General features: G+C 42.0%; 1 protein-coding gene across 14 annotated transcripts in view; it reads left to right on the plus strand.

The window, feature by feature from the left end:
• Nucleotides 1-23,691, plus strand: part of TCF4 (transcription factor 4) — a 374,657-nt gene extending 350,966 nt beyond the window's left edge. For 9 of the 14 annotated variants that reach the window (XM_044276370.1, XM_044276361.1, XM_044276362.1 and 6 more), the window contains 5 exons: nt 9,928-10,057; nt 12,244-12,406; nt 16,296-16,525; nt 18,413-18,553; nt 19,115-23,691. In XM_044276370.1, the coding sequence (XP_044132305.1) occupies nt 9,928-10,057; nt 12,244-12,406; nt 16,296-16,525; nt 18,413-18,549 (660 nt within the window). In that variant the 3' untranslated portion in view covers nt 18,550-18,553; nt 19,115-23,691. The remainder of the gene's footprint in view (nt 1-9,927; nt 10,058-12,243; nt 12,407-16,295; nt 16,526-18,412; nt 18,554-19,114) is intronic. The other 5 variants (XM_044276368.1, XM_044276363.1, XM_044276367.1 and 2 more) reach the window with 1 other exon arrangement.
• Nucleotides 23,692-24,046: the final 355 nt, after the last annotated feature.

The following is a 24,046-nucleotide window of genomic DNA, read 5'->3' on the forward strand; positions in this document are numbered from 1 at the left end:
GCCCCAATATCAATAAGATCCCTCCAATCAGACCCCCATGCCACAGAGCAGGCCCCGGCCTCGCCCCTCGGAGCAAATAAAATGAAAAAAAAAATAATCAACTTACCTCTCCTGCTCCGGACTCCGCAGGATCCTGTGCTGTGCGCAGTCACAGTGCAGCCGATGGCAAAGGACAGGGAAGCGGTGAGTACAGAGCTCGGGGAGTGCTGCATTCACTGGTTCCTGGTCCTCCGGTACTAATGAGTGCTTCCATAAGTATTCCATTAGTATTCGCCCCATAAGACATTTTCCGCCCACTTTGGGGGGAAAAAGTGCATCTTATAGGGCAAAAAATACAGGTATCTATCTATCCATCCATCTCATATCTATCTATATATCTATCTAAAAAGGTTGTGCCAAGTGACAAACTTAACCCAGCAACATCTTCAACTCCAGCCTGCTGCATGTGACAAGTTCAGCTCAACTACACATGATTTGGATTTTCTAGTACATTTGGGGCATTCAGTTCTGCTATAATTGATATTCTTGTTTCTAATTCTTCCAGCGCACTCAGCTTTGCTACATTTGTTAAACTCAGCTCTGCTGCATCTGACTTTAAGGCTCATACACACGACCATAGTTCACCATTCACTTCAATGGGGCCGCAAAAGATCCAGACAGCACATCATGTGGTGTCCACATCCGTATGTCAGTACCGCGGCCCCGCAAAAAAAAATAGAACGTGTCCTATTCTTGTCCGCCTTACGGACAAGGATAGGAATGTTCAATTATGGGCCGGACATTACCGGATACCGCCACGTGCATGAGCCCTTATATTGTACTTGACCCTTGTCCTGGCTATACAAGATGCATTCAGCACGCTCAATGTGATATACTTAGCTCTGCTGCATCTGACCCAGCTGAGCTATAGTGCATTTGACACATGTCCCCTCCCTGCCACATCTAACAAATTCAGCCCTACTACATTTTGTATATCTAGATCTGCTATGTCTGATTCAGCGTAGTACATTTGACACTTGGCCCTGCTCTATATGACAAATTCACATGTGCAATATTTTATAGGCTCCAATCTTGTACTATAGCAGAGCTGCATCAGATGTGCATTTGAGGCTCAGCTCTGCTACATTTGATATGATCAGCTCTGCTACATCTTACCAAGCTCAGCAGCTCAAATCTATTGCTAACACATGAAGCAGGCATTGGCTATTCGTTCAGTCCTATAAGCCTACCCATCCCATAACCTCCACCCCTCACCCTGCCCCATATAAATAAAACACACCACACCACTGCTTGGATTTAATCGGCCACAGCAGCCGTTTATTAAATAAATACAACATAAATATAACATGAGTTAACCCCTGACGAGGGAGGTCCTAGAAGCCCCAATAACTTTATAAACACTGGAACACCTGCGTCTCCATCTTGCCCCCAGCCGTTGAACCGAGCTCGGAGGCAGCAACTGATGGACGCGTACTTAGTTCCTATCAGCTCCTCAATGAGAGTCCAGCCCCTCCCGCGGGGCCCTCCCATCCTCAAGTACCACCATATTTCACCACTTCAAGGACCTCCCCCGCCTCCACGACTGCCGCGACATATAACAACCCCCACCTCACAACCACCTCCTCCAATAGGGTCGGGCGGGTGGGCGATTCCGTCTCCTGGCCAGACTGCTCACACTTCCGCCTCGTTCCTTCTTCTCTCCGCTGGCCACGCCCCCCGTCGCCCAAGCAACTCGCGCCTCACCACCGCTCCCGCCCCCACTCCCCACTAACCCTTTCCTCACCAGTCCTGCCCAGCCAAGCCTCTTCATGGACGTCCTCCCCCACCGCTGCGCTCCTCGTCCGGACTGACTGGTTTGCAATAGAATGTTCCAAAGCTGACACTTTAATGCTCATTTGCAACACAGCATCTGACAAATTCAGCTCTAACGCGTCTCTGTATGAAGAGCACATTTTATTTAAATGTTAACCCTGTAAATGAGAGCAATCTCCCGTCTCTGAAGAAGTTCAAACCAAAGGACAGCGCCATTGACATGGAGAAGGGAGATCAATGATCGGTTGTAGGGACAAAGCAGTAGGACTGGGACCTGATGAGAGGAGCATCCTCTGTATTGTCTCCGGCCCATCTGTGAGCTGTAAGTGCGACGCACGGCAACGGCCAGGGGTCCCTTAAAGCGATATTTTTTTTCGTGACGCCAGTTGCAGTGAAGCAACAAGGGCACAGGGCCCCTTTTAGTGATGTAGTAGATAGTACCTAGGTGTAGGAATGCCAGAGTGGTGTAGGGTGGCCTAAATGCCCCTTAATGTTGGTGCACGTGTCACGGTGCTCCTACATGGATACGCTGGACCCCAGGCTGTTGGCGCCGAAGCAATAACAAGCGGGGAATTTGAATTATGAGGTAAAGAATACATTGAGTCTAGACCTTGTGATGAAGATCAATAACAGCTTTACTTGAATGAACGTTTCTCCAACAGTTTCAGGCTTTGTCTTGGTTCCCAGCAGGCGTTAGCATTAACTCTGGCAGGCAAACAAACTCAACTTTGCTACATCTGTTGCTCTCTGGCTCTGCTGTGCTGACAAGCTTACTGTATAACTTTGCTTCTTTCTTTATGCTGCAACTTCTCTCTGTAGTCTGTCTCTAGATTAATACCAGGGAATGTATACCTCCTGGCTTCAGAGGCTTCAGGCTAGGGCCTCTGTGTCCAGCAGAGCTGAAGGTTCTCTAGCTGGCTTAGGCAGGACATGTCCAGCAGGGACATGGACCTGCTTCCTTCCCCTAGCAGGGGGTACTCTCCACTGACCTCTAACTAACTAAACTCCTCTTTAGGGTGCATTTACATCACCGTTTAGCTTGGATCCAGTAAAAAAAAACAGATCCTGTTGCATCAGTTGAGCCATTTCCGTCTAAAATCAGTTTTTTACACAGGAAAAAACTGCATGCAGTACTTTTGGTTCCATCTAAAAAAATCGGATCTCAGACTGAAATGGCTCAAACAGATGACAACTGATGCAACAGGATCCGTTTTTTACTGGATCCTGTTTTTTTTTCTCTCTCTGACGGATCAGAAGAACGGAAAGCTAAACAGTGATGTGAATGCACCCTTAGGCCCCTTTCACACGGGCGAGATTTCCTCGCGGGTGCAACGCGTGAGGTGAACACATTGCATCCGCACTGAATCCGGACCCATTCATTTCTATGTGGCTGTGCACATGAGCGGTGATTTTCACGCATCACTTATGCGTTGCATGAAAATCGCATCAGCCTCCTCTTTGTGCGTTTTTCACGTAACGCAGGCCCCATAGAAATGAATGGGGTTGCGTGAAAATCGCAAGCATCCACAAGCAAGTGCGGATGCGGTGCAATTTTCACACACGGTTGCTAGGTGACGATTAGGATGGGGACCCGATCATTATTATTTTACCTTATAACATGGTTATAAGGGAAAATAATAGCATTCTGAATACAGAATGCATAGTACAATAGGGCTGGAGGGGTTAAAAAAATAAATAAAAAATTTAACTCAGCTTAATCCACTTGTTCGCGCAGCCCGGCATCTCTTCTGTCTTCTTTTGTGAGGAATAGGACCGTTGATGACGTCACTACGCTCATCACATGGTCGGTCACATGATCCATCACCATGGTGATGGATCATGTGACGGACCATGTGATGAGCTTATTGTACTATGTATTCAGAATGCTATTATTTTCCCTTATAACCATGTTATAAGGGGAAATAATGCAATCTACACAACCTTGAACCCAAACCTGAACTTCTGTGAAGAAGTTCGGGTCTGGGTACCACATTCAGTTTTTTATCACGCGCGTGTACAACACATTGCACCCGCACGATAAAAACTGAACAACGGAACGCAATCGCAGTAAAAACTGACTGCAATTGCGTACCTACTCACGCGGGTTTGCCGCAATGCACCGGGACGCATCCGGACCTAATCTGGACACGCTCGTCTGCAAGGGGCCTTAGGGCTCATGCACACAAACGTGTGCTGCCTGTTGCCTTATTGCGGACCGCATTTGCAGATCCCCAATACACGGGCACAGTTCCGTGTGCATTTCGCATCACGGATGCGGACCCATTCACTTCAGTGGGTCCGCAAATCCGGAAATGCGGAACGGAATCACGGAGTGCTTCTGTGGGGTTCTGTTCCGTTCCGCAAAAAGATAGAACTTGCTCTATCTTTTTGCGGAATGGACGAATGCAGACCCATTCAAGTTGAATGGGTCTGGATTCATCCCGGTGGCCGTATGGAGGTTGGCCGTGCATTGGGGACCGCAAATTGCAGTCCCCACTGCATGGAACGGCCCACCTACAGCCGTGTGAATAAGAGAATGGAAAGAAGTTTCCATCCTCTGTAAATGTAGCTCTGCGATGCTTGCTGCCACCTTCTGGTGAACCAGGTACATTACATGAACAATAACAGTTGCATAGAAATAGCAATGCACATTGTATAGGACCTGCAATAAATGCATAAGATGACATTGTGTTAGCCCATAGGAGACAGTAGCAGGGTGCGGAGTGGTAATGGCACTCTGGTTTCATTACATAAGCCGTATCCGTAAGACCGTATCCAATTCGATTGTGAGGAGGCTCTTCACACAGGAGAAAATTACCTCCCCTCTATGCAAGAAGAGACATTGCGAAGATAATTAAAATTAAAAAGTGAAATCCAGTGCTCTTCATCTGCCCCGCTTCATTGTTATTTCATAGGGAGATTATAACCCGACAACTGGAAATCTGCCTGGGGGAGGGGGGGGGGGGGATAAAATAATATATAGGGAGTAGAACTAATATATCCAGGAGGAGCATGAGAGATAGATAGTAAATCACTTTTTCATTTTGCATACATCTGGAGCGCTGCGGTCTATTTTTGTTTATGGTTATTTGAATCCTCGGTTGGGATTATAGGGTCTCTGTCACTAGAATTTTCACTATTAAACTGGCTGACCTTAGCGATGTGCTAATGCCCGCTGCACCTAACTCTGCTATTCTTGTGATTATCGATGCCCCTGTTACTGCAGAATTCTTACTTTTATAATATGCAAATTAGCCTCTAGGAGCGGGGGGGGTAGAGGCTCCGTCCTCCCACCTCATTACACGCCCTCCAAGTCTTGATTGACAGGGCCAGGTAGCGTTCGCATCCTCCTGCTGCCCCTGTGCGCTGGGGAAATCGCGCGCCGTTCAGTATTCGGGCGCAGGCGCGGTGAGGGAAGGACGCTCACCGACTGCCAGCTTCCCCACCGCACCTGCGCCTCCGCCCCCCCCCCCCCGCTCCTAGAGGCTAATTTGCATATTATAAAAGTAAGAATTCTGCAGTAACAGGGGCATCGATAATCACAAGAATAGCAGAGTGAGGTGCAGCGGGCATTAGCACATCGCTAAGGTCAGCCAGTTTAATAGTGAAACCCTTTACGTACTCTAGCACCCATCTCTGATCCTCGTAGACTGTGAGAGCGCTGCCTCATCTTTTGCTAGTTTTGTACCGTAGCTAGTGAGATAGATGTGCGGGTGACAGAAAATAGGGACAATGTTGGGTCCCCGAAACCCTAACTTTATCATGCAAACTCAGCATGATACAGGCTGCCATTTATGAAGGTCTATGGAGATAGATGATAGATGGATGGATAGAGAGATAGAGGTGTAACTAGAAATCACTGGGCCCCACAGCAAATTTTTGAAAGCTTCTTTGCAACCCTCTCCTCCTGTGCAACCTCCGCTCCTGCGGCTAGTCAAGATGGCTCTCTCAGACCAGGCCTAGCAGCTGCTCCGTCCGTTTCCTACACGTGTATACTGTATGTCATGTCACTGCATAGAATGTCATTTTATAATACTGTTGAGGGGGCCCTGCCAAAATCTTTTAGTCCTCATACTGGGTGGGCCCCTTCTGAGTTTGGGCCCCAAAGCAGCTGCTTCCCCTATAGCTACGCCCCTGATAGATACTTAAAGGGGTTCTCTGGGCTTTTAATATTGATGACCTATCTTCAGGATAGGTCATCAATATCAGATCGGCGGTGGTCCGACACCCGGCACCCCCCGCCGATCAGCTGTATGAAGGGAAGGCGCTCGCAGTGGGCACGTTCCGTCTCCTGCCTCTCTTTCTGCTCACCATAGACATAGCAGCAGCGAGCAGGAAGAGAGACGTCACGTGCCCTCTGCGATCGCCTTCACTTCATACAGATGATCGGCGGGGGTGCCGGGTGTCGGACCCCAACGATCTGATATTGATAACCCATCCTGAGTATAGGTCATCAGTATTAAAAGCCCAGAGAACCCCTTAAAACAAAAAGAAACAGCAGCACTTGCCAAAATGGGGTGAGATGTGGATGCAATTCCTCCGCGGCCTTTGGTTGTAGGACAACGGATATAGATAGATAGATATGAGATAGTAATATAGATACTGTAGATAGATAGCTACTAGATAGATAGATAGATAGATATAGTATAAGATAGATAGATAGATAGATAATAGATAGATAGATAATAGATAATAGAGATATAGTATAGATATGAGATAGATAGATAGATAGATAGATATATAAGATAGATAGATAGATAGATAATAGATAGATAATAGATAGATAGATAATAGATAGATAGATAGATAGATATGAGATAGATAGACAGATAGATAGATAGATATAAGATAGATAGCTAATAGATAGATAGATAATAGATAGATAATAGATAGATAGATAATAGATAGATAGGAGATAGATATAGATAGATAGATATATGTGATAAATAGAATAGATAGATAGATAGATAGATAGATATAGATAGATAGCTAATAGATAGATAGATTATAGATAGATAGATAATAGATAGATAGGAGATAGATAGATAGATATAAGATAGATAGCTAATAGATAGATAGATAATAGATAGATAGATAATAGATAGATAGGAGATAGATAGATAGATAGATAATAGATAGATAGATAATAGATAGATAGATAGATAGATAGATAATAGATAGATAATAGATAGATAGATAATAGATAGATAGATAATAGATAGATAATAGATAGATAGATAATAGATAGATAGATATATATGTGATAAATAGATAATAGATAGATAGATAATAGATAGAAATGTGAAGCTGCCTGTAGACATCCTTGCAGGAAGATGCAGGGCGCCCAACATAAGAAGTCTGAGGGTAAATGTAGATCTAGTGGAGGTCACTTATTTTCCTGAATATATCTCTTATCCAGAGGCCAATAAAACTGTCAATTATTTTACATCCCGCTCTACGGAGCTCGGAGTAACCCCGGCGATAAGAAGACGGCGGTTCTGCGATGTCTCCCAGCGTCCTCCTCCTCCTCCGCCGCTCAGACCTTGACTCTTGTTCTCCCTTCCTTTGGATACATTGTTACAATTTCCACTACAAACAGAAATTATTCCCAGTTAATTAAAAAAAAAAAAAAAAAAGTTATCCTCGCAGATTTTATCTCGCCAGGTGTTGGGGCGAAAAAAAATAATCTCCTTTCTCGCCATTAATTGTTTGCAGAAGAAACTTTGTAACTTTTCCGCTCCGGCCGTTCCTCTACCTGCGGTATTAACCGTAAGTAGATTACACTGTAACATATACTTCAATTAGGCCGCTAATTAATAACGCAGCTTAAGGCGGACATTTGGAGCCGTCGCATTATGCCTTTTTTTTTTTTTTGGGGTATATTTTCCATTCTTTTTTTTGTTTTTTGTGTTGTGTACACCACAGATGGGGGATTAGGATAGAAGAAGCTTGGCAGCTGGATACGAAACGAATAATCTTCGAAATCAGTGTGATATAAATCCGAACAACAGGAAAAATACTAATTAATCTTTTTTTTTTTCTTTTTCTCTTTTATGTCAGATGACTTATACTTGCTTCCATAGAGTGAAAGCGCCCACAAGGGCTGCAAAAAAGGGGGTGGTGGTGTGGGGAATTAAATAATAAATTGGCGGCTGGACGCGGTTACTGGAAGCGGCCTCGTGCTGGCATATGCTTGTGCCAAGGCAATTTCCCAAAAATTTGACAGTGTGTCATTTCCTTACCATTTGGGAATATTTACTTTAACTGGAATTCATTTAAAGGGCCGGCATAGGCCTGGGCGCTCGAGGCTCGACAGGAATGTATCCAGTTTACCGCAGAATATTTTTCTTTGTTATTTATTATTTTCTCGATGGGACGGACTTTGGTCAAGATGGCGGTCCTGAGATTTTTATTATTTTAATTTTTTTTCTTTCCCGTTAAAATGCCAAATGGAGCGTCCTGAAGGATTCCTGATAGCAATGGGGGAATTGAGAAGCCCACAATTAAGCATATGGGCATTAAGATAATTGTCAGATCTGTTGGCGGACATGATAGAAGACAGATTGGTACGAATCAGTGCGCTCTACTGCAGCACCCAGGGAGACAATTTGACGTTTTACCTGCCTGAGTTACTCTTCCATATTTGTCACTAAATGTGCAGCACCGCATCGCACCCAGTGTTAAGTGCTGGTTCCGCAGCTGGGGATCCGTAGCTCGAGAGCTCCCTCTAGTGCAGCTCTGCGGTAACAGCAACGCAATCATTTTCTGTAGACAACTGCGTTCTAGAGACTTCTCCAGGTTCACCTCAACTGTAAGAAACAATTCTGCAACTTTCTAACTCGTTGTGTTTCAGTTCTTCGCTGATTTTCAAGATCTCCGCTTGCTGCCTATGAATAAAAACATATAAAGGCCTAATACTTTTTCACAGCTAGGGGTTTATGACAGTTGTATCCAGAGATTTCTCCAGGTTCATGGCAATGGGTGATGAAACAATTCTTTAGCTTTCTAATATGCCTCGTGTTTCAGTGACTCACCATTTTCAAGATCTCTGCTTCCTGCATGTGAATGAAACATTTATATTTTAACAGTTTCGGACATTTTAGGATGATATTTATTTACCTTTTTATTTTAATAGGGGAAAGTGAGGTTCATTTCGATTTTTTTTTTTTTTTTTTACTTTATATTTGTAAAAACTTTCTTTTCACTTTTTTTTTACGTTCCCCTAGGGGACTTGAACCTTGCAGTCTATGAGACATTTGCTATAGCTGTAGCAGGCCTCAGAGCCTTTAGAAGGCCAAGGCTGCTCCTAGGAACCCAAAGGTCCACCTTAAACTCAGCTCGAGGGAGACGTTCGGGCTTCGGGAACGCTTCACAATTGACCACGACTGGCGACGCCGCCGATCACAGGCATTACCTCTGTTTAAAACAGGAGACACACCACGGTTATGCCACCTACTCTGCTTCTAAGAGGCCACTATATTTAAACCGTGGGCATAAGGGGTTAAGATCTATGCTTGCTTCCTCTGAATGAAAACATTCTTATGTACAGAACTTCTCACATCTAAAGGGTTTGTGCTAATTGTATCCAGGTATTTCTCCAGTTTCTTGTCAATTATGATGACTTTCTAATATTTATTGTATTTCAGTTCCTTACCATTTTCAATATCTCTGTTTGCTGCCTGTGAATAAAAATATTCTTGTTTACAAGAACGCCATCACAGCTGATGGTTTGTTACAGTTGTATCCAGCATAAATAATTATTTGTGAAGACTTCAGACTGAAACTTTTTAGGCTGTGTTCACATCAGCAACATCAAAATATTGGACACTTCAACGGAACCCAATGGACCCCTTCTCAAGTCAAGGAGGTCCGTTGGGGGCCACTGATATCCATTTTGCTCACAGAGGATTGACTGGATTCACTTGTAACAAATCCTCAGCTGTGACTATTAGGTCTGTATAGGTTTTCAACCTCTGGATGTAAAGCAGAATGTTTTTATTCACGAACAGCAAGCAGCAATATTGAAAATGGTGCCTAGCTGCTAATACTGCCATTATGCTATGTTGCGATGGAAGCGCCAATTGATTGATCCTTGTACGGATTTTTTTTCATCAGGTGGGATCTCACCGAGAAGACGGTCTACGAGGGAATCACTCACTTGTGCCAAATCAGGTGTCCGTGCCGCAGCTACCCGTTCAGTCGGCCACATCGCCAGATCTAAATTCCACCCAAGATCCGTATCGAGGTAAACACTTCACCGCATTGGAAAATACATAAAATGACTATTGCCACAAGTGAGAGGCGAATGTATCACTGCGTAGACCGGCAGACTGGGAGAGCTGGATGACATTCATCTTTCCCAGGAAAACTGTATCTCCTTGGATTTCTCCTTCTTCGGCCTCATGCACACGACCGTGCAGTTTTTTTGCGGAACGCAAACCGCGGATTCGCAAAAAACGGAAGCCGTCCGTGTGCCTTCCACAATATGCGGAACGGAACAGGCGGCCCATTGTAGACATGCCTATTCTTGTCTGCAAAACGGACAAGAATAGGACATGTTATATTTTTTTTTGCGGGGCCTCGGAACGGAGCAACGATGCAGACAGCACACGGAGTGCTGTCCGCATCTTTTGCAGACCCGAAAAACGGTCGTGTGCATGAGGCCTAAATGTAGTACAGGACGTCCGCTGTGCTGTTGTAGCAGAGCTGGATTGTTCATTTAACTTCATATTTTTAGTATAGATCCAAAATTCTGGGCTGGTTCTATCTTTATAGTGGTCAGATTAGCATTTTTTTCTGATAAAAAGCTCCAAATCCCCTGCGTAGTCCTAGGGCAGGGGTACTCAACTAGCCAGCTGTCGGGACCCCTCCTCTCGACAGTATCTGCATCCTCAGGATGCAGATGCGGTTGAATACAGCGGTAGGAGCCCACGGCTTCACCGATCCCCTGCCACTGGTCATTCAGCGCTGGCAGGCCCTGATGCAATGATGTCATCGCGCCTGCTTCTCTGAGCCACAGACAGCGCAGCACAGAGCAAAGTGGGCGCTTAGCAGGGCATCATACTGTGTAGGAGCCTCTTAAGGGGGCATCACTCTGGGGGGGGGCCACTTAACGGGACATAATGCTGTGCGGCGGGCACTTAGAAAGCTTCTGTGTGAGGGCCATTTAAGGAGACCTCATTCTGTGTGGGGGCCACTTAAAGAGGCTCTGTCACTCAGATCAACCCTACCCTACCAGGCATATAGCCTGGTAGGGTTGATCCAGCTGAGCAAAACTATACCTTGCTTATGTCCGTACTACTGTTACGGAGAAATATGAACTTTTAAAATGATACAAATTATACATTTGAGCACCAGGAGGTGGGTTTATGCGGTCCAGCGATGCCCTTGGTGCTCGACTATGACACCCCTCTGCTTTTAATCACGCCCCCCTTAGCATTAGATTGACAGCGCTAGACATGTCCGTATCCCGCGCCTGCGTACTCCCTTTGTAGAATGACGCGTGCGCACATTCCATTGAGCAAAGTGCACATGCGCCATCACGTCACTGCACCCGGAAGTGGGCAACTCATCAGAAGGGTATTGTTTAACACAGCTGGATCAACCCCACCAGGCTATATGCCTGGTAGGGTAGTGCTGATCTGGATGATAGAGCCTCTTTAAGGGACACCCTACTGCGAGGGGAGGCACTATGGGGGCATCATAGTCTGTGGGGGGGGGGGGGGATTAAAGGGGTATCATACTGTCTGAGGGACACTAAGGGGCATCATTACCTTTCAGTGGGGCACTAAATGGAATCACTTTTGTGAGGTGGCACTAAAGGAATCTTTTTATTGTGCGAGGGCCTTAAGGGGATTGGGTGGGATCAGAGGCATTGCTTATTGTTAGGGGAAAAAAACAACAACTTGCTGCAGAGTGCAACACACCACTGTTTTCCCTCCTTACATTTTTGTTTGCGGCTCGGACCTTCACCCAGTGGCAGACTCAGGCGTGTGGACCTTTACAAAAAGTACTTGAGTACCCCTGCCCCAGAGTTTCATCATAAAATATTTGCTACCTGCAGCCACCACTAGAGGGAGCTTACTCCGTAGTTAAAGGTTAGCTGTATAATGTGTATGCAGTGAGCTCCCCCTAGTGGTGACTGCAGGTAAACAGAATAGTATTATTCAGCTCAACGTCTATGTGAAGGAAAACCGAGGGTTTGGAGCTCTGTTTCAGAAAAGTTCAGTTCCAACCTATGAAGATATTTATAAGTATAGGTAGAATTTTGGTCCGATAATATAATGGGGAGACAATTTAATCAATTTACCTACAGTCCTATATCAAAGACTCATTTAGCTCTACTACGTCTGTAATTTGCAACGTGATCGAGATCATTAATGATCGTTCTGCAGGACAGTAACTATAAAGGTATGTGTGCTTTTCCCGTAGGCATCCCAACCGGTCTGCAAGGACAGAACTTGTCTCCGGGAAGCTCGGAAATCAAATCAGATGACGAAGGAGATGAAAATCTTCAAGACTCGAAAGGATCTGAAGACAATAAATTAGATGATGACAAGAAGGATGTCAAATCAATTGCGAGGTCAAGATCTAGGTAACAGTATATAATAGCGTCGCTTCATTTAATTCCTTCACTGGACTTTGATGAAGTGAACAGAAAGGATTATGGAGAGACCATGCGTTTGTATTTTCCGTGGCAGATTTGTCTGGCGGGAACTGAGGATTTAGTCTGCACGCCTTCATATCAGAAATGTACTCTCCCGAGATGCCAATCTATGTCCACCGCTCTTCTATGCATCAGTCTCAAGAATATTCTACACGCACCTCATTGTCAAGTCTGTTCGGGTCTACAGACGATGACGCTGGCCCTTTAAATAACACTTACCTAGGTCTTGGGCAACGAATGAGTTGCCCATGGGGGGGAAAAAATGACTTGATCAAAAGAATGTGACCCTCCTTCCATCCTCCTGCACACGTCCGTATCCGTTTTGCTGTGTGCAAATCACGGGTCCACACAATACGGATGTGGTCTGCTTGCCCCTTTGTAGAGATGCCTTGTGTGCAACAAGAATAGGGCAGGTTGTATCATTTGCGGCTCGGACACACAGATATATAGGACAGCCGCGTGCTGTCCTGTTTTTTTTTTTTTTTGCGGCCTCATAGAAATGAATGGGTCTGCATTAGCGCAACAGATGCAGACTGCAAATATGGTCATGTGCCTTAGGCTCCATTCACACGTCCGCAAAATGGGTCCGCATCCTTTCCGCAATTTTGCGGAAAGGGTGCGGACCCATTCATTCTCTATGGGGACGGAATGTGCTGTCCGCATCCACATTTGCGGATCCGCACTTCCGCATCTGTGCTTCCGTTTCCGCAAAAAAATAGAACATGTCCTATTCTTGTCCGCAATTGCGGACAAGAACAGGCATATTCTATTATGTCGGCAATGTGCGGTCCGCAAAATGCGGAAAGCACATTGCCGCTTTCCGTGTTTTGCGGATCCGTGTCTCCGTGTATCCGCAAAACACATTGCGGACGTGTGAATACAGCCTTAAGGCATAAAACTTGAAGACCATGCCCACATTTCTCAGCGCTTGTGAGATAATTTCCTCTGCGGTGCCCAAGGGTTTTCAGTCCAGCACTGTTTACAAACATGTGTTTGTAATAAAAAAAAGTTGCAAAACACCTTTCTGCAACTTTTTAAACGCCCGTGCAGCAATATTTTGTCCACACAGGCATTTTTACACCGTCCTCGCCACTTTGCAGTGGCAAGGGAGCGGCAGGGACTGTGACTTCGGCTCCAGAAAATTTACTGGTTTTTACAGCCTGAAAAATAGGCGTAAAACTACGGAGTAAAACTACTCCTGGCCCTCTTATGACTTTGAATCCTCCGGCAGCGCAAAGGGGGGTGGAAAAGACCGTTGAAAATGACCCCCAAAGACTATTAGAATTTTTAGAACTTTTCATTTATTCAGAGATTAAAGGGGCTTTCCGAGATTCTCATATTAAGGAGAGGACCTCAGGATCGGTCATCAATACCTGATCCGTTGGGGTCCGACAATCGGGATCCCCACCGATAAGCTATTTAAACAGGCTGTGGTGGTCCGCTGATCGCCATGGCCTCTTCCTAGGTCAGTGACGTCACGTTCATCAGTCACATGGCCTAGGAGCAGCTAAATCTCATTCGAATGAATGGGCCTGAGCTGCAATACCAAGCCCAGCGAGTATCCGATCATTTCTGCAGTTGCTCTTGTATTTTTCTAGGCATTTTGCTGAGTTTGGAGCTACGTCTTGCAATGCCCCTAAGTATTTTAGGCTAGTGACTTCCAGGGCTTTTGACCTTGGACTTTATTTGCTCTTTTTAAAAAAAAATTATGGGATTGCATGGCACCCTTTCAGCACGAAATTTTGACACGGTCTCCACTTATGGGGCTATGACTTTGCATTGCATTTTTCCTCTGAAAAGTCAGACCGGCAGCATGCTGGGTCTCAGCATCGATGGCAAGTGTATCCGCTCCTGGAGGGCTTGCAGATACAGCTTTGTACTCAGCAGGACGTACACGGCGCCATCGTAGGCGCTCTGCACTAAACTAAAGGCTTTAGTTATATGTAAACCCCAACTAAAAGTGCCCATTTTGAGGATGCTCCTCGGAGGCGGGGCTTAAAGGTAAGTATGTACAATCCTCTCCATACTGCGGTTCTTCAGCTGGGAGTTGTAGTTCTACAACAACTGGGGAGTCATTCAAGTCCTATGTAGTTGTGTGTCCATAGACATTCATACATCCAGACAGTCCTGATTTTTGCTGCCCCACAAACCCAGGCGGCCACAAAGAGAGTATGCAGATCTGCGTAACTGGGTGTCGTGTGTTTTTTTGGAGGCAGGCTCAAGATATTCATTTGCCACATACAGTATAGGCCGTTGGTCTATTCTGCATATATCAAGGGTCTATGGGCTCAGCTACTACTTTGGCGCCCCCAGTAGCTATCCCCTCGAACAGGGGTCAGCAACCTTTGTCACTCCAGCTGTTGTGAAACTACAATTCCCAGCATGCTCTCTACATTTCTATGGGAAGTCTAAGAAGAGCAGAGCAAGTATGCATGCATTCGCGGCAGGGCCCCATTCTTGATATCGAAGCTGGTCCCAGAGATGGGACCCGCACCTTTCAGACATTGATGGCATATCCTATCAATATGCAGCAAATGTCCAGATGGGAATACCCCTTTAATTGACAATTTTGGCTCTGCTACACCTGTTTGATGTATATCTTGAGGTGTCATCACTCAAGTCTAGGACGGCAGATGACACATGAGAGTGCAATAACTGGTGTTCCTCTGCGGTGACCTGGTATTTGTGGAGTACATCTTTGTGTTGACCGGATTGTGCATTACGTATATAGGTAAAGCATATGATGATCCCTCAGTGGTTCCTCTCCATAATCAAGGTGCTAGGTTTTCCTGAAGAACGTTGAATATTTCACTGGTGATCCATATTAAAAGCTTAAATGTGTTTTAAGAATGTGAAAAAAAAAATGAAATGTCTTATTGTATCATCTTAAAGGTACAGGCTTCTTGTGAGATTATAATTTGGGCCACATGACAAAACTTCCTGTACTTGGCAAGCTCCGTAGTATCATAGAAGTACTTGGTCTCATAGCAAGTACTTCTGTCTCCAGTGTCCCTATGATAACACTGAGGTGTTATAGTACAGTGAAGTAGTTGTCTTGGGGACACAGGCACAGAAGCTCTTCATCCTGTAATAATGTATATTCATGACTGTTTATGATCTTATCACAAATCTTTTTGAATTAAAGGAACACTGACGAAAAAAACCTGACATACTGGTTAATGCCTAATGCAGATCCTCGGGGGTGGAGCATAACCCAAAGGTAGATGTCATGCTCCGCCCCTATTGAGGCCCTGCACATGGTATAACACAGGGTATCAGTTATTCCTGGACTGTTCCTTTTATATTACAGTTTATAAAGTAAATTTTCAAAAAAGAAACCTAGCCATCCAATCCAACCACTGGTACCCTCTACTGATCCCTAAAAGGATGCACAGCCCCGACAATAATATATCATGCACCCCTAACCAGGCGTTGTTCTTGCAACACAACAACCTTAAAATGTTGTGCTTTTCTAATTCTGTGGCCCCTTCATTCTTAGTCATTTTTGGGAGTCCCATGATATTTTACTTGTTTTTTTGGGGGGTACTATACTAGGCTTGTTATGTTGCCATACTATACTTTTCAAAATTCTCTACTATGCTTTGTATGGTACTATTATTCTACTGTATCCTTAATGATATATTATAATTTTTATATTATTATAGCATGTTTTTATGGTACTATACTACTGTATGTTTAATGTTACTATACTTTTAATATTTCTATACCATATTTTTATGGTACTATATTATACTATGCTTTTGATGTTACCATACTATGTTTTAGGCTTTATTTAAAAATCTCTATTACCTCTCAGCAATAACGATGATGAGGATCTGACCCCAGAGCAAAAAGCAGAGAGGGAGAAAGAAAGAAGAATGGCAAATAACGCCCGTGAGCGCCTCCGAGTTCGTGACATCAACGAGGCCTTCAAGGAGCTGGGAAGGATGGTTCAACTTCACCTTAAGAGCGACAAGCCCCAGACCAAGCTTCTTATATTACATCAAGCTGTAGCCGTGATTCTTAGCTTAGAGCAGCAAGTCCGAGGTAGGTTTTAGAAATGAGAGAAATTAGTAAAATTTTAGATTCCTAAAACACAGTTTTCCCATTTAAGACAATATAATTAAATTTATGTAAATTAAATGTTGAGTTATATAAATAGATCCAAAATTCTGAGTTCTTTTCAGATTTTAGCTTTATAGTGGCTGGAACTTTTTCTTGCTTACACAGAGCTTCAAATCCTCTTCGCAGACATAGATTATATGTTAAAATTATGGCAGGCCTGTGGCCAACACTAGAGGGAGCACAGGAGCTTACTGCATACACTCAAGAATAAAAGAGCATGCAGTAAGCTCCCTCTAGTGGTGACTTCAGTATTGCCATTTAGCGCTATGTCTATGCAGGGATTTGGATTTGTGTATCAGAGAAAAACAAACTCCAACTACTATACAGATATATCTAATTATTCAGCACAGAATGTTGAATGTAAAAGTGACATAATATTGAAAGTTGCACATTCACTTCAAATGCTAAACTTGTAAAATTGTATATAAAGTACTGAATACACTGCAAGGTATATGGTAAACAGAAGTTTCCTTCCAGGGTTATCATTGGGAAACAGACTGTGGTCTGTTCCTGACAGCACTGGAATGGAAACAAAATTTACTTTTAGGTAAAAAAAATGGTGCTACACAAATAGTACAATTCTACCTGTTTGCAGTCACCACCAGGGGAAGAATAATGTATAAGGAATAATACCACTCCCAGTGACCTCTACTGTAAATCTGTATACAGTAAGATCACAAGCTCCCCCTAGTGGTGGCCACAGAAAGTCAGAAATCATGTACCTTTATGACCATGTAAAGGAAAGCTTGTGCTTTGGAGCCTGTGACCCCTCTCCTATAAAAAAATAATGTTGAACTGAATCAGCACATAATTTTTAACCTAACATAACAAGATATACGAAAAGTGCCTGACAGGTGTGGGTCTTGCCTCGGGACCCTCAACTATCGGGAGAACAGGAGTCTAGCAACCAATAGCCAGCAGCCAGACTCTGCATATTCTTCAATCACAAGCATGCCCACCTCTTTATAAAGTAAGTTAAGAGTTTGGTAGCCAACAGAGTTCCGCATACCACCATAGTATTACCATCTTAGGCACTTATGGCATAGCCACAGGTCCACCAGATCACCAGGGTGTTCTCATCTAAGTTACTTATGGCCAAGCCACAGGACCACCAGATTACCAGGGTATTCCCGTCTTAGGAACTTACAGCATAGCCACAGGACCACCAGCGTATACCCATCTTAGCCATTTATGGCATAGCTATAGGGCCAACAAATCACCAGGGTATTTCCATTTTAGGCACTTATGGAATAGCCATAGGACCACCAAATCACCAGCGTATTCCAATCTTCAGCACTTATGGCATTGCCACTGGACCACCAAACCATCAGATTGTTCCCATGATAGGCATTTAGGGTATAGCCACAAGGCCAACGGATCACTAGGGTATTTCCATCTTAGGGACTTATGGCATAGGACTAGAATATGCTATAAAAGCATGATTGGTACTGCCCTCCTATGACCCTGAGCCATCAGGACATGGAAGTCTGATGACCCCCATGAGCTAATTGTTGGCTGCTAAACTCTTTACATACTTCACTAGAGAAATAACCATGTCTGGGATTAAAGTGTATAAAGAGGGTGTCTGTAGGCTACTGGGAAACCGGGATCACCAAACCACATTTCCGTTAATAGAGGAGAGTTTCAGAGGTTGGACCCATGCCAATCAAGATTTTATCACATATCTTGTGGGTATACCATAAATGCCTAAAATGGGGATATCCTTTCAACAGTTTAGCTTGTGTGTTTTGCTTGTGTTTTTGATGTCCCTTCAACTTTTTAACAATTTTTTGTTTTTGTGTTTTGCAGAAAGAAACCTAAATCCTAAAGCAGCATGTCTAAAAAGAAGAGAAGAAGAAAAAGTCTCCTCAGATCCTTCACCTTTGTCTCTTTCAGGACCCCATGGTGGAATGGGGGATGCATCCAATCATTTGGGACAGATGTAAAAAGGCAAGTTTAGAAAAATCTGTAAACAAATCCGATTTTTTTATTTTTTTATTAAAAGGGGTTGTCCTCTTCCCACAGGATTTAGATACGTTTCGGATTGCTCGGGGGTCAAACACTGAGACATTCACCAATCAATAGAACAATAGTCTTGGCAGTTTATACATTAGTTATCAAATATAGATTTTTGCTGAATTTTCTAGTGTCCGTATTTATGCCCATACAGTACAAAATATATATAATCGTAAAAAGAATAATTAAAAAAGAGAAGCTCAAAAAACAAATGACAAAAAAATGGTAAAAGAAAGAAAAACAAACAAAAAAAATCAAATCTATATAACTGAAAATAGATGAAAAGAAAAAAATATAAAAAAAGGAAAAAGCAAACAACATAAGTCTAACCTTAAATGTAAATTTTAACTGTAAAATTTAACTGTAAAATACATTTATTTAGAACTCTATATCGGCCATCTGTGGTCATTTTTCCTATTATTTTTGTAATATTTATCCGTTGTCAGTAAATGCATCCTCACTAATGCTGGCTTTTCCTGTTTTCTGTCATTTCAGGTCCAAGTTTCTTTTTGCATTTCTTCATTTAGGCAGGAAGCCACTTCCTTAACAGCTGTATTATCTTAAACCCATATAAACATTTCTCCCCAGACCTTTTTGTAAAGTAAAATAAGACAAGTCTGAGTAGATATATGCATTACAGACGCAAGAGGTTTCAGCATTCCCTACGCTAGAAGAGCGCATCTCGGAGGAGGACTCTCAACGTATCCTACAGAATGTCCGGAGCAGTACGTTCAAGGCTACAGTGACACAGCCTAGACAGTGAATGGCAATCTACTCCACGCCGTGGATCAATGCATTTGTGCCTAAACTTTTGAAAAAAAAAATATAATGAATTTGTAAGTCTGAAAAAAAATATTTAATTTAAAATTGTATACTTGCAATAATGAAAAAGTGTACTTCGGGGGGACAAAAAAAACACAAAATAACAAAAAAAAAGACAAGTTTTTGTTGATGTTGAATTCCACTAGTGTTTATATTTTCTGGAGAAAAAAACTGGGTTAAGCGGGGGTGGGGCTTTGGTGGCCGGATATTTACAAAACCAGCAAGTGTCCGATTTAACAAAAAATAAAATAAAAAATGAAGTGATGATATTAGCCATTCCTTTAGGGTAGGAGGAACAGATGGATCTAATAGACCTATGACAAATATATAAATATATATATAAATATATATTAAAATGTAGTGCATATGGTAAACTTTGGTTCATTTGTTTTAAAAACTGTTTTTGCTCCTGTATAAATAATAATGATGAATAACTTTTTTAAAAAAGAGACTTTACTGTAAATAGTTTTTTTTTGTGCGTCTTTTCTGTCCCTTTTTTTTTTTTTCCTCGTTTTTGTTCTTGTGACTTGTCATGTGAACTCTGTGGGGGAGGTAATGCAGGATAATACGCTGAGCCTAGAGTTGCTTCTCAGTCATGAAACAGAGTTGTTATTCCAGTTTATGGGAAAGCAGGTCTTAAGACACACCATGTACATAGTGCAGGCAGCAAAAAAAAAATAAAAAGTTAAAAAAAAATATAAAAAAATGGCATCTTGAGTTTTGCCAAGCTGCACATTTGACTCTATTCTGGGATTTTTTCATAGGTACAAGGTTAGAATGCTACAAAATGTTACCACTGTGCCTTCCAATGTTTGTATCATCATAAAAAAAAATAATACTTAAAAAAAAGGAAAAAAAAAATTGTAAGTGGCTGTGATATAGCTAAGCAATTACAAGTGTTAACTACATATGTAGCTGAAGCGGTATGCAACAAGAATATATATTTTTTTCTGATGTGGTCGGAATATTTGATAGGTGTCTACTAGGAGAATTTGTGTGCTCGATGACCACTTGCTGCCATTTGTAAAAAAAAAAATAGCAGTTTCATGGCCCAATCTTGGAAGGCGTTATGACTGGGGGGTGGGCTACCTTTATGAGTACGCAACCATCATCTACAAGTTTTTTTTTAGGTTTTTGTGGGCCAGTACGAATGTGATATGTTTTTGGATTTTTAAAATAATTTTTGCAACAGCTTGGCGTCACTTTCCTTGCCGATATTGGCATGTACTGACCTTGCTACCACTACAGATTCTATCAGATACAGTATCATCTCTATACTGTCCTCGTCACCAGGCATTTGCTAGATTTATTTTATTTTTATTTCCAGCCACACAAACTTGCCGTGTAGTAAACTCTATCCCTCATTTTAAGTAGGATTATCACCATGGAAAAATGCCCTAACATTGGTCTAAACGTCCATCTGTTCTCCAGCTATATACATTCATTTGTAAATTTTATGCAACAAATGACAAAGTATCATTATTTTGAAATTGTGTATGTAAAATTTATATTTTTTACATGTAGACTTGTTATTATGTGTTTTAATATGTTGTATTGGATTTTTTTTTTTTATCTGTGTAGTTGACAAAAAAAATCAACTTTTAAATTGAATTTTCAAAAATGTTTTCCTTTTTTTTTGTGTGTTTTTGTTTCCATTCATGAACAAGACTGAAGGTTTCCCTGTCATCATTTCATATCTTTCATATGTATGATGAAAAAAATCTGTAAATATGTTAAATGTGGGGAAAATGAGATGCCGTCATCGGTTTTATACATTTCTTTTGTAAATGTGGAGGTGGATTTAGGGTTGTTTGTACATTACGCTATAAAGAAATCAATGGGTTTATCTCCCCTTGCCCTTGATGTTATTTCATTTAACAAAAAAAAATTGAAAAATAATATTGTACGTTGTATTATGATCTTTTTGCCCATTTTCAAAGGTTATACCTTGAATAGTTTATTCCAACATAATATGGGTTAAAAAAAATAAAAATTATTCTCTGCACAGGTTATTGTAGAATATCGCAACCCTTTTGGTGCTTTTTCAGTGTCAGTATGAAATGTTTCGAAATTTTTGCGAATTTCTAATTAAGAGGCGAAGGGATAAAAACTGCAGAGTAATAGCAATGTGGGCATGAGTACTGTATAATAATAGAGTGAGTATATAACTGAACAATGATGTAAACCTATCTGACAACATAAAGTGGTGCTTCTATTTTTAACTGAAAGTTGACGTGAATGCTTCTTTTTCCAAGCTTGAAATATTGCGTAACTGTCTTTTCTGTTTCGCCATTAACACGTAAAGAATAATTCCAATTCTATTTGTAGGCCAGTCTCAGTTGCACAAAAATATTGACATACCCTAATAGTCATACATTTTATTTGCATAGGGTTTTAGATATCTTTTTTTCTAACAATCCTACATGGTTTAGATAAAATTTGTATAACCACAGCATTTCATACAGGCAACTAGACAAGGATTGGATCAGAGGTGTGACATCTGAGCCCCAATTCAAAATCTGTAACAGCCGCCCCCACATGCCTACTAGATAATACTTGCGTATCCTGTGTTACTGCTACCAAGGTCCTGTGTTACTGCTACCTCTGTACCCCCTTTATCGATGGTATTCTTTATAGTGGTTGATATAAAACTGTAAAGTGCCCCTCTGTACCTAGTGAGGGCACTGCCCAGTCCAATTCAAGGCTCAACAATGCATAATTTTATTTTTCTTTAGCCAGTTATACAACCTAATTTGTTAAAGGAGTAGCCACGGCATGAGATCCCCCTGAATGTGGTGTCATAATGTAAATTTGAGGGACCGTAATGGGGTCTCCAATTACCCCTGGTAAGGCAAGTCAATTGGCTGGTTAGTTCCATGGGGGGGGGGGGGGGGGGGGTGAGAATCAGAATAGCTGACCCCCCCCCCAGTGTACATATGACACATGTTTTATTTTTTATTTTTTTATTTATTTTAATAAAAGATTGTCATGAGATCCACCTCCACATTCAATTCAGGATATGTTTCACCTGACACAGATTCTGTCTTATAGAAGGGAAGTCTTTGCCACTTTCCTTCATCTAGGGGCAAAGAACAGGAAAATGAAACTGTTAACCCAACCAGCAATGCAACTAGTTCTGGTTCAGTCTTCCAATTTCCCACAGTTTTTCTTTTTTTGAAGGGGAAAGGGTGGTTGATAGGAATCTTGGAGTTGCAAAAAGTTTAATTTTGCCACATTAGGCAAAGGTAGGATATTCTGTGTGTCATAAGCACCAAGTGGTACCTCCCTAGAGGAAAGCAGCACAGTATCCGAACAAAGAAGCACAAATAAAAACTGGAGCAAAAAAATTCTCAAGACTGAACACCGATCCTGGCATATCGAGGTACCAAGCCTTTGTGTACCCCTCATTCTTTGCCACTAAGGACTTGAAGTTGATGCATTTTTGTGCAGTGCTGGGCTCTCAATATTAATTTCAAGTATTATAGACATATGTAATGGTGAAAATTTATGAACTGTGGCCTTTTTCATTGTTACTTGTAATGCAATTAAGTAAAGATAAGGAAAAAAAAAGCAGAAATTCACCATGTATCAGTGCCTGGCTTTTATTATAACGTTTCTTTTGTCTAGTGCTCTTTTTGCTATTCAAATAGACTGTAGTATTCCCTAAAGCATAAAATAAACAAAATTAAAAAATAAGAAAAATATATATTTGGCTTACATTCAAGATTTTTTTTGTTTTTCTCTTTTTTTTTTACCATCGGACAATTATTGGAATTGTATGATTCTGAATATTTCTCTGGAATCATCAACTTAAAATCTCATTTTTTATTTACTATTTATACTTCGTTCTTTAACTCGTGTTATAAAGATGCAATTGTATGGTGGTTCCCTTTCCGTTTTCTATACTTCTTTTTTTTTATTGGTCGCAGAGGGGGCATTTTATTTGCGGCTGAACAAATACATGAGAAAAAAAATATAAAAAAAAATTGGAAAATTACGAAATAACAAAAAAAAAAAAAAAGAACAGTTACACCTTGTTCTCAATGTGTGGCTGAGTGCCTCGATTTTTTTCATGTTTTGGTGTGGTTCTGATTTGTAGAAGTGTCCAAACAGGTTGTGTGCTGGAGTTTCTTTGAGAAAAAAAATGCACAGCTTAGTGTAGGCCATTACCTGTCTCTCAACAGTAGTTATTCAATGCAGCCATGTACATAACCGTTATGTAGCAATAAATGTGCCGTTTTTATAAACTGCTCGATGCCTCCTCTTTTGTGTGTGTGAGCATTTTGCATTTGTGTCAATTTACATATTACATTTGGAAATCTTTGATTCATTTTAGAAAACAGTTGGGGTGCTGTAATGACGTAGTTTTTTTAGTGGGAGAAAAAAAAAAAGACAAAAAAATAATAATACGCTACCAGAGGCATAAACTGAAGCTTCTGGGCAGTAATGCAAAATTTGCAACATGGCCACCACAACATAATGTCATTTATAGCATTTGTGCTCTCCTATGGGAATTAGGGACCTTTTGGGCCACCTTAAAGGGGTTTGTCCATCTCACACATTGGTAGCATATCGCTAGATGTGGGACCCTCACCTATCTCTGGA

Source organism: Bufo gargarizans, chromosome 1 (assembly GCF_014858855.1).
Source record: "Bufo gargarizans isolate SCDJY-AF-19 chromosome 1, ASM1485885v1, whole genome shotgun sequence".
In the NCBI taxonomy this organism is placed as follows: Eukaryota; Metazoa; Chordata; class Amphibia; order Anura; family Bufonidae; genus Bufo; species Bufo gargarizans.